This window comes from Leuciscus leuciscus (genome assembly GCF_965113295.1).
Source record: "Leuciscus leuciscus genome assembly, chromosome: 5".
Taxonomy (NCBI): domain Eukaryota; kingdom Metazoa; phylum Chordata; class Actinopteri; order Cypriniformes; family Leuciscidae; genus Leuciscus; species Leuciscus leuciscus.
This window is the reverse complement of record NC_138729.1, coordinates 50,885,185-50,903,603: the sequence shown is the minus strand read 5'-3', so window position 1 is coordinate 50,903,603 and position 18,419 is coordinate 50,885,185. Positions and strand designations below refer to the sequence as shown.

Here is an 18,419-nt window from a genome sequence, read left to right as displayed (position 1 = left end):
AAGGGTCAAATTCACAACATTGCAGACATTATGTGTTGGATGTATCTGTCCATCATTTGCTCTCTAGTCAAGTCTCCTTTATTTCTATAGCGCTTTATACAACAGTGATAACAGGACAATAATGATTCAGTGATGCAAACAGAGTTCAGTTCTGCTGTAAATCATAATTCAGTTGAAATCAGTTCAGTGTTGATTCAGTCATGTTCAATAACTGTGTAAAGTTCATCAGTTATGAACAATTATTCATGTCTACATCAGCTCTGGTCTTATGGAAGTAGAATAATGTCAAATGTTTTTGAAATAAAAAGCCTGTTGAATTGCACTACTTGAAAAAAAATAGGCATTGCATTAACCATGCTTGCATTTTAATGCATTGTATTTTTAGTGCTTACATTTTTATGGGCTGAAATTAAAAACATTTCAAACACCTTTTCATTATTAAAAATTCAATAATCCATATTCACCTTTCATATTTCACTTCCAAAATATTCAAACTGTTTAAAAATACAACCAATAATATTCAACAGGCAATTTTCGGTCCATTTTATTTCGCTTTGCAAATTCGCTTCCACAAATTCAGTGGTTCAAATTCGACAGTAAATTCAACATTGACGTCCAGGAACTGCAGGAAAAGCAGTAGATTGCCGAGCATACTCTCCATCTGCTGTTAGTCGACCTCACCATCAGATGGTGCAAAAGCGCTTGTTGCTGACGAAGACATTCATTCATAAAATGAAAATGATTATCTGTGTCAGTATATGCGGAAAAGATGATAAACACGCAATAAGCTGTGTTTATGTTTCATTCAATAACTTCATTGTTACTTTCCCTGTGTATTCTACATGTCATCAGCTTTCTCTACCATGAACAGGATTATAATCGGTTTCCCTCAATACCTCATACTCAAGGATTTCCCTTCCGTTGATAGTGATATGAAAGACCAATCTTGCACCTTATTAGGGAAGTAGGCTGTAGGCTATTATAGGCTACAGGCAAGAAGATGGACTCAGAATATGAACTTAACGCGCAAAGTTTCATGCTGAGCGTTTCGTGATATACTGGCATAAAATCAACACATACATATATATATATATATATATATATATATATATATATATATATATATATATATATATAGTATGCATACGTGTATTGCATTAGCTTAAACTGTCACAGCACTTGCATATTGTCCTCCTATTGTTAGTTTAACTGTAAATCGCTTTGGATAAAAGCGTCTGCTAAATGACTAAATGTAAAAATTGGCTTGATATTGGACATTCGCACATTTAGGGACCGTCTCTAAAGTTGCATACAACATTGGCATACACGTTTCTAACTTCAATAGCAAACTTAAATGTATTTGAATAAATATCAAAAACCAAAGGGTGAGTATTATGCCTGACACTAAATGAACACTTTACAGTTGGTTTTATGACTGTAAGTCGTTCTATTCAAATGCTATCGGAGTTAGAAACGTGTATACCAAAGTCGTATACACTTTAGAGACGGTCCCTAAATGTGCGAATGTCCAACATCAAGCCAACTTTATGCCAGTCTATCACTGGGAAACGCTCAGCATTAAGCTTTGCACGTTATTCTGAGTCCATCTGCTTGCCTGCGAGTTTGGTCTTTTACATCACTGTAGTCCATTAAGCTACGTTAAGCGTTGTATATATCCAGCAGGGGAATCCTTAAGTATTGAGGGAAACCCTAATAGCCTGCATGCAGCACATCGCCACAATATAAAGTTAAGGCAACTAAACAACCAAGAGAGAAATGTCAACCTCAAAAATGTAACATTGGATCTGTATATCCGCATCGGGGAACAACATTATAATCTCGTTCACGGTAGAGAAAGATGCATGTAGGCTACACAGGAAAAGTAACCGTGAAGACACTGAATTTAACATAAAACAGCCGTCATAATAATCACAAATACACTTACATTGCTGTAAATGAGTTTTATGAATGAATGACTTGTTCTAACTGTTGCTGGTCTTCAACACACGCTTTTGCACCATCTGATGGTGAGGTCGACTAACAGCAGATGGAGAGTATGCTCGGCAATCTACTGCTTTTCCTGCAGTTCCTGGACGTCAATGTTGAATTTACTGTCGAATTTGAACCACTGAATTTGTGGAAGCGAATTTGCAAAGCGAAATAAAATGGACCGAAAATTGCCTGTTGAATATTATTGGTTGTATTTTTAAACAGTTTGAATATTTTGGAAGTGAAATATGAAAGGTGAATATGGATTATTGAATTTTTAATAATGAAAAGGTGTTTGAAATGTTTTTAATTGAAATATTCACAGCTTAAATATTCAACCATGTTGAATTTCAGCCCATAAAAATGTAAGCACTAAAAATACAATGCATTAAAATGCAAGCATGGTTAATGCAATGCCTATTTTTTTTCAAGTAGTGCAATTCAACAGGCTTTTTATTTCAAAAACATTTGACATTATTTTACTTCCATATGGTCTCGTCCAGCTCAGTTCAGTCCTCTGACAGTGTCAGTGCAGTCAAACCAGTAATATTGCAGAATATGAAGGAAAGGAAGGAAGAATATCAGGGAAGGACGAACTAAAAGAAATCAACACTTTTATTCAGCAAGGATGCATTCAATTGATGAAAAGTTACAATCAAATGTTATAAATGATTTGGTTACACTTTATTTTAAGGTGTCATTGTTACAGTGTGATTATATATTTAAGTAATATTAAGCAACTACATGTACTTACTATAGGGTTAGGGTAGGGTTAGGGTTTGGTTGAGGGTTAGTTGCATGTAATATGCATAATTTACTATGGTAAGTACATGTAACATATGTAACAAGGACACTGTAAAATAAAGTGTTACCAGTGATTCTATTTCAAATAAATGAAATTTCCAGTTTACCTTATTTATGCAGCATAACAATCCCTCAACCGATATGAACTGTATAAATGTGATCATGTGTTATGTGTATGCCAGGTTAAAGAGGGTCTGGATGTAAACTGCCCTGGTCTTTAAGGCATTGGCTGTCCTAAAATATGTATAGGATATTTGACTACTCCTCGTACGCTGTGATTAGCACATCATTTTCCTGTGTTTCACACAATATGACTGTAGATGTTTGACTTTCTCTTTAATTCATATAGCAGACGTCCATCTGTATAAAGCTCTCTCTCTCTCTCTCTCTCTCTCTGTTTCTCTCTCTCTGTTTCTCTCTCTCTGTTTCTCTCTCTCTCTCTCTCTCTCTCTCTGTCTCTCTCTCTCTGTTTCTCTCTCTCTCTCTCTCTCTCTCTCTCTCTCTCTCTCTCTCTCTCTCTCTCTCTCTCTTTCTGTCTCTGTCTCTCTCTCTCTCTCTGTCTCTCTCTCTCTCTCTCTCTCTCTCTCTCTTTCTGTCTCTGTCTCTCTCTCTCTCTCTGTCTCTCTCTCTCACTGTCTCTGTCTCTCTCTGTCTCTCTCTGTTTCTCTCTCTCTCTCTCTCTCTCTCTCTCTCTCTCTCTCTCTCTCTCTCTCTCTCTCTCTCTCTCTGAGCCCTTGAACAGATGTTCTTCATGGTTCATATTGTAAACACTACACCGGAAGTCTATGTATTCTCTGCGTCTGTGTATAAATGCATCGATACCCAGACAAGTGCACAAAACAAACCACCACATCTCGTGTGCATGCATTATAATCTGTGCTGATAAAATGATAAAAACACAGACATACAGTACAGAGTTTTTTTTATTATTTTGTATTATTATTATTTGGGATAAATACTGTAGAATAGTTGTGCTTTGGATGGTATTTTAGTCGTATTGGTTTTTCGCAAATACTGTTCACAAGCAGCCTGTAATATTTCTGTAAAAGTTAGAAGCTGTGAGGAAATTGAAGGGTTATTATAGAGATAGAAACACAAGACTGATATAGAATGATAGGTAACATTTTTGTTGTTGTTATTATTATTATTATTTTTAATGTTTTGGTAAAGATAATATTGCTATATTCTTGTGTACAATTCTTTGAAGTATTGTTATTATTATTTTTATATTTTATTGCTCAGTTTTTCCGTTAATTTATCCTTTGATGCTGGCATGGTAAATAAAATAAAAGATTGGGTGTATGGTTAGATGGATAGAGGATAGAAGATAGACAAAACAATAGATATATAGAACGATGGATAGTTGGGTAGATAGATGGATAGAACAATAGATATATAGAAGGATGGATGGATTGATAGATAGATTATAGAATATAGATAGAATAATAGATATATTGTTGTATAAATGGGTAGTTAAATGAATAGTTTGATAGACTGATAGAAGATAGGTAGAAAAATAAATAGAACAATTGAAATATGGATGGATATATGGATGGATGGATGGATGGATGGATGGATATATGGATATATGGATGGATATATGGATGGATATATGGATGCATGGATGGATGGATGGATGGATGGATATATGGATATATGGATGGATGGATGGATGGATGGATATATGGATATATGGATGCATGGATGGATGGATGGATATATGGATGGATGGATATATGGATGGATGGATGGATGGATGGATGGATGGATGGATATATGGATGCATGGATAGATGGATATATGGATGGATGGATATATGGATGCATGGATAGATGGATGGATGGATATATGGATGCATGGATGGATGTATATATGGATGGATGGATATATGGATGCATGGATAGATGGATGGATGGATATATGGATGCATGGATGGATGTATATATGGATGGATGGATATATGGATGGATGGATGGATAGATGGATGGATGGAGAGATAGAAAGAGTAACAGAATGATGTAAAGTGACTGGTGCGCTCGAGCTCAACTGGCACAACATGAACAGACAGGCAGAAGAAGAAAAGAGAAAATAACTTTCTCACCACAGCAACTCTTTATTATCTCTCCTCCCCTGAGTTTGTTTTCAAGGCCGTTCGATCTGTGAGTATTTTTAGTAGGGCTGTATACCTTGGAGAACCTGGCGATACGATACATACCTCGATACACAGGTCACGATTCGATACGTACCTCGATACAGAGCTGTCTCGATACGATTTGATACAATGTGACACGATTCGATACGATTCAATAAAAATACATGGGCCAGAGCCAATTAGTTAATGCTGAACATTTATTTTACTCAACAAACAGAACTCTGCATTTTTCTTCAATTTATTGAAGACAAAAGTGCATTATAACAAAGTGCATTTTGCTTAAATATTTGCAACTTTAAGTGTTCTGATTAATTGTACACAAATTGTATTAATCTGGAAATTACCACAAGTCAACATTTAACTTTCCAAGGGTACAGTCTGAGCTCACACAAGCACAAAATCTTCTTATTATTATTCTTCTTATTATTCTTAACTTCTTATTAAATCTTCTTATAATTCTTTTTTGTGACACCATGTACTGCCATAACATATTTCACTATGAAATCACTTAAATGCTACATCTTGCTTTAACATTTGGCACAACAACAAATCTACCTCAACAACAAATCTACCTCATAACAGGATGGATTTTTAAAATCTTAAGGCTAAACCAGGTTTGTCCTCAAAAAGGCAGGTTGAACAAAAATCACTGCAGCAACAAAACAATAACCTGAGGATACTCTTGGTAATGCTAGCTTTATCCTATGACTTAAGATTTTTGCTCAAAAACAGAAGTTGGTCAACATGCTTTGAGCTTAGTACACTTCTCTGTGCGGTTACAATATCGCCTGCCGTAGAGAAAACGCGCTCCGAGGAGACACTAGTCCCTGGAATGCACAGGTACACTTTGGCAAGGCGTGACATTAGTGGATATTCATTCTGGTGCTCTTTCCACCAACTGAGTGGACTTCCCTCAGCAAGAGACAGGGGTGGTGCCTCCTTGTACCTTGACATCTCCTCTTCTGCCTGGGCCTGTGTGGTTCTGTGTCTCACCGCAGGACCTGCACTGTAAGTTGAACCAAGCAGATCAGCCAAACAGCACAAGTCCTTTTTCTTCTTGGGTGGTGGGCTGGCAGGAATGTCATCCTTGTCTTCCACATGATTGTCCTCCTCTCCTGGTATCACTTCAGCCTCTTCCTATTATGCAAAATACAGATTTTTTATCAATAAACCCCTAGTTAATTCGATAAAGAGCATATTCAAAGACATATAATAGTTAGTTTGCCTTTTATTTAATGCGATGAACTGACAAACCTTTACAATATATTGTTTTGCTAGTATAGTGCTTTACATGAAGTATATGTTTGAAACCATTTAAGTTTTTTAAGCTCTAACATACTATTATGAATTTGAAATTATGAACTGAATATTTCGTTTTATTACACTTGGTGTATATATATGTGTGTGTGTGTTAGTGTGTGTGTTTGTTTGTTTTTTATGTTTTTTAACCATGTAATGCTAATGTTAATGACACAGTGAAAGGGCTTACCTGAAATAGTTCTTGAATTCTTCGAGCTTCTGCAGTGATTCTCAAGTATATTTCCTCTCGTTCATCATCAGGAAGGAAGGGCAAAGCTTTGAATCTTGGATCGAGTGCTGAACATACATACATGGTCTCTTTCTGCTGATCCATGTACCTCTTGCTCAAATCTTGGCAAATAGCCGCTTTGATTTCTTTCACTATCTCACTATCTGCTCTGCTCTCTTGGAAATCCTGGATGAGCTGAGCATGAAGAGGGGCCACAACTGACAGTGTTGGAGAGCTTTCTTTTGACATTACAAGAGTAGCAATCTTCATGGGCTTCATTGCATCCACTATCTCCTCCGCAGATGTAATGTCCGACTCACATAGGGTGCAAACTTCTTTCTCGGTTTTCCTAAGCTCGTTGGACAGAAGAGCAGCGGAGACAGCGGGTTGCTGCTCAAGAAAGCGCTCGAGCATATCATGCGCGCTATTCCAGCGCGTCACAACATCAGTGATCAGTTTATGTTCAGGCAACTCGAGCAACTTCTGCTTCTGTCGAAGTACGTGGCTGGCTGTGGTACTGCGCTTAAAAAAGGTGGATATCCGTCTAACACGTCCCAATAAACGAGCGACAGCAGGAAGCTTCAGTGCACGCTGCGAGGCAAGGTTTAAAGTGTGAGCGAAGCACCTGAAATGCAACATACCGGCAAGCTCCGCTGCGACGCTCATATTTGCGGCGTTGTCAGTCACAATAGCTGGGTCTTTGGATACGAGGTCCCACTCCTCCAGCGCCGCTTTCAATAACTCTGCAATGTTTGACCCCGTATGGCTCTCGTGCAAGGCTCGCGTTTGTAAAACGTGCGACATCAGTTCCCACTCCTCGTTAACGTAATGGCAAGTGATTGTAACAAAAGCTTCCGTGGCTCGCGATGTCCACCCATCACAAGTCAGTGCCACTCGTGGGGCAGAACTCAGGGCTGACTTAACATTGTCTTTGACTTTGTCATACATCCTCGGTACTGCTTTGTCGGTCATGTAGCTGCGGGTAGGGATCACATAACGGGGATCTAACGTGTTGATCATAAAGCGAAAGCCTGTGTTCTCGACAACACTGTAGGGACATAAACCTTTGCAAATATAATGCACCACAGACTCCGTAATCTTCTGTGCACGGACTGAGTTAGATGGAAGCTTGGATGTTGTGTTGTCCAAAGTAGTTTGCGTGGGGTCCCGTGTTTTTTTGGGCTGCGGCGAAGCTAGCTTGTCTGCATGGTGTCTTTGCAGGTGGGCGCGCAGGTTAGTTGTATTACCGGTGTAGCGTATAGAAGCCTGGCAATGCTTGCAGATTGCATTTGTTTTATCGATCCCTTGGTTTCCTTCCTTTGCTTTAAAACCAAAATGTGTCCAAACATCTGCCTTTAGGGACAACGGCGCTTCTAAAATCTTCGACATTTTCCATGAGTTTTTTGAAACTCGCGGGCGCCGCTGCGCCCCCTAATGGCTGGGCGGAGTATCGATACTAAGGGCTAGAATGTCGATACTGTATCTTTTTTTATTATATCGGTATGTATCTAAGAATCGATATTTTGAGCACACCCCTAATTTTTAGACGTCTGACTGTGGTCGAGATGACACTGGAATGTCTTTATATGCCACTACAAAGCCGTAGAGAAGAGACGTCTCATCCCAACCCAGTTTGCGGTTTAGACAGTCGCTACGGGCGGCTCGCGCTATTGTCAATAATCTGTTTGTGAGTGCCTCCGTTTTTCAAAAAGCCAAATGAAGATGTGTCTTTTGGGGTCAGAACCGATGTTGTTTTTAGACTTCTGCCCCTTTGTGAGATAAAAATACCTAGCGGAGATGATAGACTGTGTTGGACGGTCTCTTGATGGTAAACAGAGCTGGCATTCGCTGGCCAGAGATAATGATTAGCTTTACGCGAGACGCTAAACGGCTCCAGAAGCTCACGCTGGTCAGGAGGATTGATGACGACTCCTTTACAGAGGATTCGTGAGAGGAGGATTGTGGGATTGCAGAGGCTAACGACTGGATCCAGACATTATTTAACAGTTTTTTCTCTTTTTCTTTTTCTTTTTGTTTGCAAGGTCACACATCCTATACTAGTTTATATATCTTTCAAAAGTGCCATGCAGAATAAAAGTATCAATTTCTTAATGTATATATTTATGGGAAATGGATTTGTTAACTTTAGGCGCTCAGACGTAAAGTTTGCATATTTACAGACGTACACTGCCGTTCAAAAGTTTAGGATTGGTATGATTTTTAATATTTAGTCTCTTCTGCTCACTAAGGCTGCATTTATTTGATTAAAAATACACACACACACACACAAAAAAAACTGTAATATTGTGAAATATTATTATTAATGTTTTCTACTTTAATATATTTTAAAATGTAATTTATTAACATGATCAAAGCTGAATTTTCAGCATCATTACTCCAGTCTTCAGTGTCACATGATCCTTCAGAAATATGATGATTTGATGCTCAAGAAACATTTATTATTATTATCAATGTTGAAAACAGTTATGTAAAAAAAATAAAAAATCTAGGTTTCTTTGATGAATAGAAAGTTCAAAAGAACAGCATTTGTCTGAAATCTAAAGCTTTTGTAACATTAAACACTCCCGTTCAAAAGTCTGGGGTCAGTAAGAATTTTTTTTAAGGGGGGAATAAAATAAAATAAATCAATACTTTGATTCATCAAGGATGCATTAATTCATTGATAAATACTTTTTTTAAATAAATACTTTTTTCAAATAAATGAAATACAACTTTCTATTCATCAAAGAATCCTGAAAAAAAAAATTGTCCACAATTGTTTTCAACACTGATAATAATCATAAATGTTTCTTGAGCATCAAATCCTCATATTAGAATGATTTCTGAAGGATCATGTGACACTGAAGACTGGAGTAATGATGCTGAACATTCAGCTTTGATCACAGGAATCAATTATATTTTACAACATATTAAAATAAAAAACAGTTATTTTAACTTCTCATAATATTTAACAATATTTCTGTTTTTCAAATAAATGTAGCCTTGATAAGAGACTTCTGTCGAAAACATTAAAAATCCTCCCGATCCCAAGCTTTTGAACGGCAGTGTACTGTATATGATGACTGTATTGATTGTCTATTGAAAGTGATTTTAGAGCGTAGTAAAGACAAACACACCGCTCTGAGCGACTGACCTCTGACCTTTAGGTCACATGATTCTTCTGCTCCAGTGTTCGTGTACTGTAGGGTTCCTGTCATTTCCACGCTTCTCCTCCACTCCTCTGTTTTTCTCACTCTTTCCATCGTCTCTGGTTTTGATTGACACACACCAGCCCTTCTGCACGGATGACATCATGACTCGGCTGATGTGCCAGGTGCTGATGTCACGCTCCTGCCGGCTGGCTCGGTTTCACGTTGGGATTTCCGCTCGGTTGAGTGGGATGAAGGGGACGCTGGGTGAGAAGGGTCCCATGGGAATCTTCCCACTGCTGGAGGTTGATTCAGGGAGGGGTCCCAGTGCATCCGTGTTTATTACACAATTTGCATACTTTCACAACACACTGGTTTCATGTTTTCTGAGTTTGTAGTAAGACAGTACGCCAGTGTTAGGACATCTATCACATCATAACATTGCACCTGGATAATACAGATCTCATATTCTCATACTAGAAAAGGATGTAAGCATTAGCAATATACATATAAATGTCCGCCTTTTTCAACTTAAAAGACTTAAAATCCCACCGTTGTCAATAATTGTATCCCTTAAAACTCATCTTTGATCATCGAAATGACATATTTAAACGTTTCTTCGTTGAAAAAAAAAAGTTGTCATGCCTTAAAATATCTTGAATGTAACTCGACACTCTTGCCTAATTTAGTATGTGCGGTTCTATGAATATGCAAATGAGCCCCGCCTCCACTCACTCACTCAGCTCAGAGATCCACTGGTTGACGATCACACATTGATCTGATTGGTTACAAGGTAGTTTGTGACGTCAGAAACACCAGCGATTTCAAAGCGTGTGTTTGAGACTGTCTTTGGTTCACTGCAGTTTTAAGGAGGAAATACTCAGCAATGCGGTCGACTTATGAAGTTACACATGCTTTGTCTTAAAGCATATTAAAAACACCACATAAGACATAAACAACATTAAAAGCTGGATTTTCACCACAGGGGGACTTTAAGTAAATCTCAATTCTACAATTGTGCATTTATAGTGAATAAGCTTGGCAAATGTTACATCACCTTATTAATATTCATGAGCTATGCTGATGAGTTTTATAATGTGGGCGCCTGCCACTTTAAAAGTGTTTCAACATTCTCTCTCTGTCATCAATGTGCCTTTTGGTCTTCATTGATAAGGAAACTATTAGTCAAATGCGCGCCCACATGCTAGGAAGAGGAAGTTGCCTCTTCAACATCAAAGAGCCGCTGCAAACTGAACTTACTTCATTCATTCATTCATTGCTGTATTCAGATATAAGAAGACTGACTTCATTTGAATCCATTAGTTTATCAGGGGATAGTCGCATGGAGCAGATTCCACATCATCAGCTACAAAATAATTGGACATTAAATGTGTCTATGCATTTGGCAGATGCTTTTATCCATTGCATTCAAGGTTTACATTTTTTATCAGTGCTTGCATTCCCTGGGAATCAAACCCGTGACCTTGGCATTACTAGTGCATGATCTACAGTTCAAAGCAGTGCAATGAGAAACATAGTATTCGGTAAAAGTCCAAATAAATGAGTTTAGATGAGAAGTGTTGTGTGTGGAATCACTGACATTCAGAAATACATTTCTAAGAGGATGCCGAGATAACAGTAGGTGATCCGAGGAGTCGGATTCTGACAGAACTGAAATCTCCATTGGGATTTATTGAATGAATGTTGTGGTCAATCTCAGTCACATATGACCGTCTCTGTTTCTCTACAGTCTCACCCGTTGTCTCTGTGTAACACCAGTGAAGATGAGCGTCAGGAACCCGACTTCATCAGCATCGTCAAACTCGAGAGTCCAGAGAGCAACGTGCCGCAGTGCCAACCTCTGCTGGATAAAGTAAGACTGATGGGAAAACACACTCAAACACACATATACGAGCACTTGCTTGTAGTTCGTTCAGGTTTGTCTAGGACTCTTGAACCAGAAAGCATCATAATGTTGTTTTTCACTTTTCTCAGATCACTTTCTTTCCTCTCTTGCCCCTGAATTTAATTAGGTTGTTTAAATTCTGTACATGTAAATGAGCTCTGTTGTGATTGGCTGTGTAACCGTTTTTATTTTAGTCAACAAATAGCAACACTGATGTTAATGAGCTTATGGTTTAGGGATGCACGATATATCAGCCACCATATCGGTATCGGCCGATATATGTTCATTTTCAATGTTATCGTTATCAGCCCAATAAGAAAATTTGGCTGATATATTAAAGCTGATAAATAATGTATTATTTCCTTCAGCTGAGACACTTCAGATGCGCACTGTTCAATATGATGGTTTCGAATTGCTTGAAATAAGATTGAAATCACCTCAAAAATTATAAATTATAATGAGAACATCATTATAATTGTGTGCTTGAGACATGAATTTTAATGTGAGACTTTTGTTTTTGTAACGAGGCTCTCAAAAATTATTTAAAAATGTGGATTTAGATTTATCAGCCAATATATCGGTTATCGGCTTTCAAATATAAAGAATTATCGGTTATCGGTATCGCCCAAAGTCGGTGCATCCCTATTATGGTTGTGACGTCATAATTCTACAAGATGTTTTTGCAACTTAGTAGAGCTGTGCAATTAATCGTTAAAAGATCACGATCTCGATTCAAACACCCATGTGATCTTATTCCTTATTCGTCTGTCTATTAATCCTTTGAGGATGAGTATGATCACAGTGAATATTCAGATCTGTGTTCTGATCCAGCTTCACAAACTGTCTTTGCAAACACACCGTATCATCATTTCTGGTGCATACAATCAAATGATCACAGAAGTACCCAAATAGAGTAAATCACCTTTTGAAAGTAACTTGACACTTCAAATACAGATTGTATCAATTGCGTTGTTACACCAGTAGGTGGCGACAAGTGACTGTAAAAAAAAAATGTATTTGTCATTGAATCATTCACTCAAGAGATTCGTTCAAAAACGCTGATTCATCCAGTAATGAAACAAGTGAAGTCTTTATGAGTGAGTCATTGAAACATTCACTCAACCCTTTTTTAAGCATGGACAGTAAAAGAAATGGACACAGCGAACCCATTGGATTCAACGGAGAAAAGTGAAGTCAATTAGAAGCTCTCACTTCCTGATGGTCGAGCGTACTGCGCAGACTCACACTGAGCTTGACGACGTGGATGTGACGTGAGCAACCCGTCTGTCTTCTAGTAGCTGTGCCGAGAGAAATCTGAATCATTCCCTTCGGAAACTTGCAGAGACGGAGAGTGTGAGTAGGAGGTGTCCATGAGCTAGGAGCAGGAGAAACTTTTGCTAAGTATTCTGATTAATTATTTGGTCATTTTGCCTCCACGTCCCCCCGATTGCCCGCGAGCTTCTCCTCCTGTCCATACGGTAATCTCTCTACTGTGTGACAGAGAGTCGCGTGGTTATGACGCAATCGTTAGCCTATTTTTACAAAAACTGCTTCTACGGGGCCATAACGTAAGATACAAGGTAATGGAATATATTTTTGTGTTTCTTTAGAAATAAATAATGGACAAATGGAGTCTTTAAACGCCTCAGATGTGAAGTTATTCGCTGTCAAAGTGACACCAAAATGAATGGGAGTCAATGGAATGCTAACAGCAGTTGATGGTCCGCTAGCCAATGTCGGCGCCCGGGGAAGCTTCAGTTTTTTCTGAAACATTACCCCCTTGTTTTTAAGTAATGTATTCAAATGAATCAAATGCAAGCAATTACCATTTTGTCAGAAGCTCTAGTAAATAACATGTTATTTTGTTTAGTTGTCTATTTAGAATAGAGATTCGTGATCTCTATTTAAAACTAAAAAAGTGTAAGCAGTGTTTTTGCAAAAGTTAAGTATTTATAACTTTACACCTGCTGATGTTTGCGTACTTGTATAGGTACGCGGTCTGAATGGAGCTTTGTGTTGTGAGTATGTGAAACGGGACAGAGGGTTCCCATCATCCTCGCCCTGGTTCTCGTTCCCTGTGCCAGGCAGATTGTTGGCATCTAGAGAGACTCATGCACTCGCGGCACAGACGTTGTTTATGGAGCTAATATTAGCTGGACATCTTCACAGCGGGCCTGGGATGAAAAGAGTGAGTTCATCATCAGTCTGTGAAAGAAGGGAAGGTGCAGGACACATCAGCAGGAGGGACGGGGTTTGGGACGTCTCCTTGGGACTCTGGCGCTGGACGTGAGAGGCGTCAGATGAGACTGTCACTTACAGAAAACATCAAAACCTCTGTTCCAGACTCACAGAAGCTTCACAGTTGAAGAATCAACTCTCTTTCAATTCATGAGTGTGAAGTTCAGTTGGCCAGAACATCCAGAAAGTGGAATTTATCAATACTACCATTCAAGAGAAAAAACTAACTATCTATCTATCTATCTATCTATCTATCTATCTATCTATCTATCTATCTATCTATCTATCTATCTATCTATCTCGTTCTATCTATCTCGTTCTATCTATCTCGTTCTATCCATCTATCCATCTATCTATCTATCTATCTCATTCTATCTATCTATCTATCTATCATCTATCTCATTCTATCTATCTATCTATCTCGTTCTATCTATCTATCTATCTCGTTCTATCTATCTATCTATCCATCTATCCATCTATCTCGTTCTATCTATCCATCTATCTCGTTCTATCAATCAATCTATCAATCTATCTATCTATCTATCTATCTATCTATCTATCTATCTATCTATCTATCTCGTTCTATCTATCTATCTATCTATATATATATCTCATTCTATCTATATATCTCATTCTATCTATATATCTATCCATCTATCTCATTCTATCTATCTATCTATCTCGTTCTATCTATCTATCTATCTATCTATCTATCTATCTATCTATCTATCTATCTATCTATCCATCTATCCATCTATCTCATTCTATCTATCCATCTATCTCATTCTATCTATCCATCTATCTCATTCTATCTATCTATCTATCTATCTATCTCGTTCTATCTATCCATCTATCTCATTCTATCTATCTATCTATCTCGTTCTATCTATCTATCTATCCATCTATCTCGATCTATCTATCTATCCATCTATCTCATTCTATCTATCTATATATATATCTATATATCTATCTCGTTCTATCTATCTATCCATCTATCTCATTCTATCTATCTATCCATCTATCTCATTCTATATATCCATCTATCCATCTATCTCGTTCTATCTATCTATCTATCCATCTATCTCATTCTATCTATCCATCTATCCATCTATCTTGTTCTATCTATCTATCTATCCATCTATCTCATTCTATCTATCCATCTATCTCGTTCTATCTATCTATCCATCTATCTTGTTCTATCTATCTATCTATCCATCTATCTCATTCTATCTATCCATCTATCTTGTTCTATCTATCTATCTATCTCGTTCTATCTATCTATCCATCTATCTCATTCTATCTATCTATCTATCTATCTATCTCGTTATATCTATCTATCTATCCATCTATCTCGTTCTATCTATCTATCTATCCATCTATCTTGTTCTATCTATCTATCTATCTATCTTGTTCTATCTATCTATCTCGTTCTATCTGTCTATCTATCTATCTCGTTCTATCTATCTATCTATCTATCTATCTATCCATCTATCTCGTTCTATCTATCTATCTATCTATCTATCTATCTATCTATCTATCTATCTATCTATCTATCCATATATCCATCTTTCTATCGTTCTGTCCACCTATCTATCTATCTATCTATCTATCTATCTATCTATCTATCTATCTATCTATCTATCTATCTATCTATCTATCATCTATCTATCTGTCTATTCATCCATCTATCTATCTATCTATCTATCTATCTATCTATCTATCTATCTATCTATCTATCTATCTATCTATCTATCATCTATCTATCTGTCTATTCATCCATCTATCTATCTATCTATCTATCTATCTATCTATCTATCTATCTATCTATCTATCTATCTATCTATCTGTCCATTCATCCATCTATCCATCTATCTATATCTATCTGTCCATTCATCCATCTATCCAATACATTTTAATCTTACTTTTTTATATTGAAATTTGTATCGTAGTTTTGCATCCGATTTGCTGTTTAACTGAAACTTAAAGCCTTTAACTGAAACTTAAAGCCCTTCTCAATTCTAATGCATTCAGCACTGAATAACTCGACTACCATTTCGCACAATGTATTCTAGGATTGGCTTCTCCAATGAGGAGACATCATGTGATGCTGCCTTTCATTTAGGCCCAATCGAGGTTTAGTAGTGTCGCTGTGATGTCTGGAAATGTTGCCTAGGTAGGCAGCTCACTTGGTTTAGAAGAGAGCTAAAGAGATTTCCAGGGTTTGTTTGGTGCTGCATGTGGCCGTCACACCCTGAACGTCACGCTGTCTGTCTGAACCAATCAACACACAACCAGACTGTCTCAAGTTAATCAGAGTTAATAACCTGTCTCAAGCAAACCGCACACAGTCCTTCCTCCATTCTTTCCCTCTAGCGCCTGTTTATGTCTTTTCCTTGGTGACAGCATTCGCCTCGATGGATTACTGCTGTGGATCCAACTTTGTTTAGTGAACATCTGAAGGACTTTAATGGAAACAAAACGCTCTATTACAGTCGTTCTGGATTGTCTCTCAGAAAGCCGACGGTATAAATACACATAAGACCAGGCTAAATTGAGGGGTTTTGGTTGTGTGATGGTTGTGATGTTTAGTTTTTGTGTACGGTCACAGAACACACATCATTTCACTGTTTACATCATATTGTGTTTCCCAACAGCGCTGCAGTGTTATTTTAGAGTCATGAGATGCTCTCATAGGCTTTACTCAAATGTTGAATTAGTTGTACTTTTTTTTTAGTTTTACAAATTTTTATTAGTTTTATTTTTTGTGTATATCTGTATAGTTTTGAATTTTTTATTCAGTTGTATTAATGTATACTGTATATGTGTGTGTGTGTGTTTAAAATGGTAACTTAAAAAAACATTATGTATATATATATATATATCATCACACAGACACACACACACACACATATATATATATATATATTTGATATACATTTTTTATATTTAATTTCAGCTAACAATTTTTATATATATATATATATATATATATATATATATATATATATATATGTGTGTGTGTGTGTGTGTGTGTGTGTGTGTGTGTGTAAAATAAATAGAAACTTAAAATATATATATATATATATATATATAAAAATATATATATATATTTACACACACATTTTTTATATTTTATTTCAGTTTAACATAAATTTTATTTCAAATAACACATTTTTTAATGGTTTTACTTTTAGTAATTTAGTTGTGTATTTTGCAATTTTTCATTCATTTTCTTATTAGATTTTATTAATTTTTATTAATTAAATATTTTTTTTTTTTTTTTTACATTTAAAATGTAATATTAAATGTAATAAATATTTACAATTGTAAACATTTTTATTTCAGTTTTGCTTTTTTAGTAAATAAGTTAGTACTTACTAGTACTATCTTTAACCCAGGGCTAACATCAGCTCTAAGTTAACTGTAATAACCCGCAGTGCAGTTACTGTACACGTGAACTCTCGTGACTGAGATGTTCCTCTATTTGCATCGCAGATCAATCAAATGCAAATATCACTGTGAAGAAGACACGGACTCTGACAGGACAGGGACAGTTCGTCCTCTAATGCCAGTTTCCGAGCGGTTGCTAAACATCCTTTGCAGGAGTGAAGCTTTAGTGTAAGTGCTGTTTTGGCACCAATAGCAGATATAAAGGCACTTGTTTCCTGGTTGCACCGCGGATAATGTACGTCCCTTTCATGAAGCGTCCCAGTCTGGACTAGTCCAGCGATGCTTGTCTCGGTATGAAAAGAGTTCCAAATATTTACCCAAAACTCCTCATAGTCTCCCACACAATCCAAACATCCCCTGCGTCTCGGGTTTGGAGGTCCACGCCAAACCATCAAAGGCAGGAGCCTCGGATTCCAGCTCATTGTGATTACGAACGCTCCCAAAAGACGTGGTGACTTTATATTTGTTCAATGCTTAATCCACAAAGCGCTGTTTTCATATGGAATGAAAGGAGCGAGTGTTTCTCTGTGGCGTTTTGTGGGAACGTGAGTCAGAGTGAGCAGGAAGAGACGGGACCCATGCCTCGACATGCTGGACTTAATGTGAGCGTTTCTCAGAGATGCCCCTCTTTTCACCGAAACACTCCTTTGGCCCACATCTAATCCTGTTTGCTTTTATAATGATGGAGAAGTGAAGACAGGAGAGTGTGTGTGTTCGATGTACGAGAGCTTATGTTGTGATGTCACTGATGATGAGTATCGTGGCTGCTGGTCTGTGAATAAGGAAATGTTTGATAATAATAATAATAATAATAATAATGCATTTTATTTAAGGCGCCTTTCAAATCACTCACGGTCACCATACATCAAGAAGTAGCAACAATAACATTGACAATTAATGATAAATAAGGGAAAGCAACAATTACAAACATGATGACAACTAAAAACATCTCAATAAATGAGTTTTAAGTTTGACTTTAAATTGAGATAATGAATTACGGATGTTTATCAGAAAGTCTTTCTATACAATGACATCAGACAGTGGGAAACAAAGAGAGACCAAAATATACAGATAGATATTTTTGGTATTTCTGCTAAAAATATGACAAAGCTGCTTGTATTTCGATTTTTTTTTTGTGATATATAAAATTAATTAAAATGTATTTTAAAATCACACAAGTTATGTTTTCGATCCCAGAACTGT

The 18,419-nt window shown here is 37.0% G+C and overlaps 1 protein-coding gene across 2 annotated transcripts in view; it reads left to right on the top strand.

Annotated features, from left to right (window-relative positions):
• rnf43 (ring finger protein 43) overlaps nucleotides 1-18,419 on the top strand; it is a 152,487-nt gene that overhangs the window by 86,629 nt on the left and 47,439 nt on the right. For both annotated transcript variants that reach the window (XM_082171226.1, XM_082171225.1), the window contains exon 2: nucleotides 11,373-11,495. In XM_082171226.1, the coding sequence (XP_082027352.1) occupies nucleotides 11,373-11,495 (123 nt within the window). The remainder of the gene's footprint in view (nucleotides 1-11,372; nucleotides 11,496-18,419) is intronic.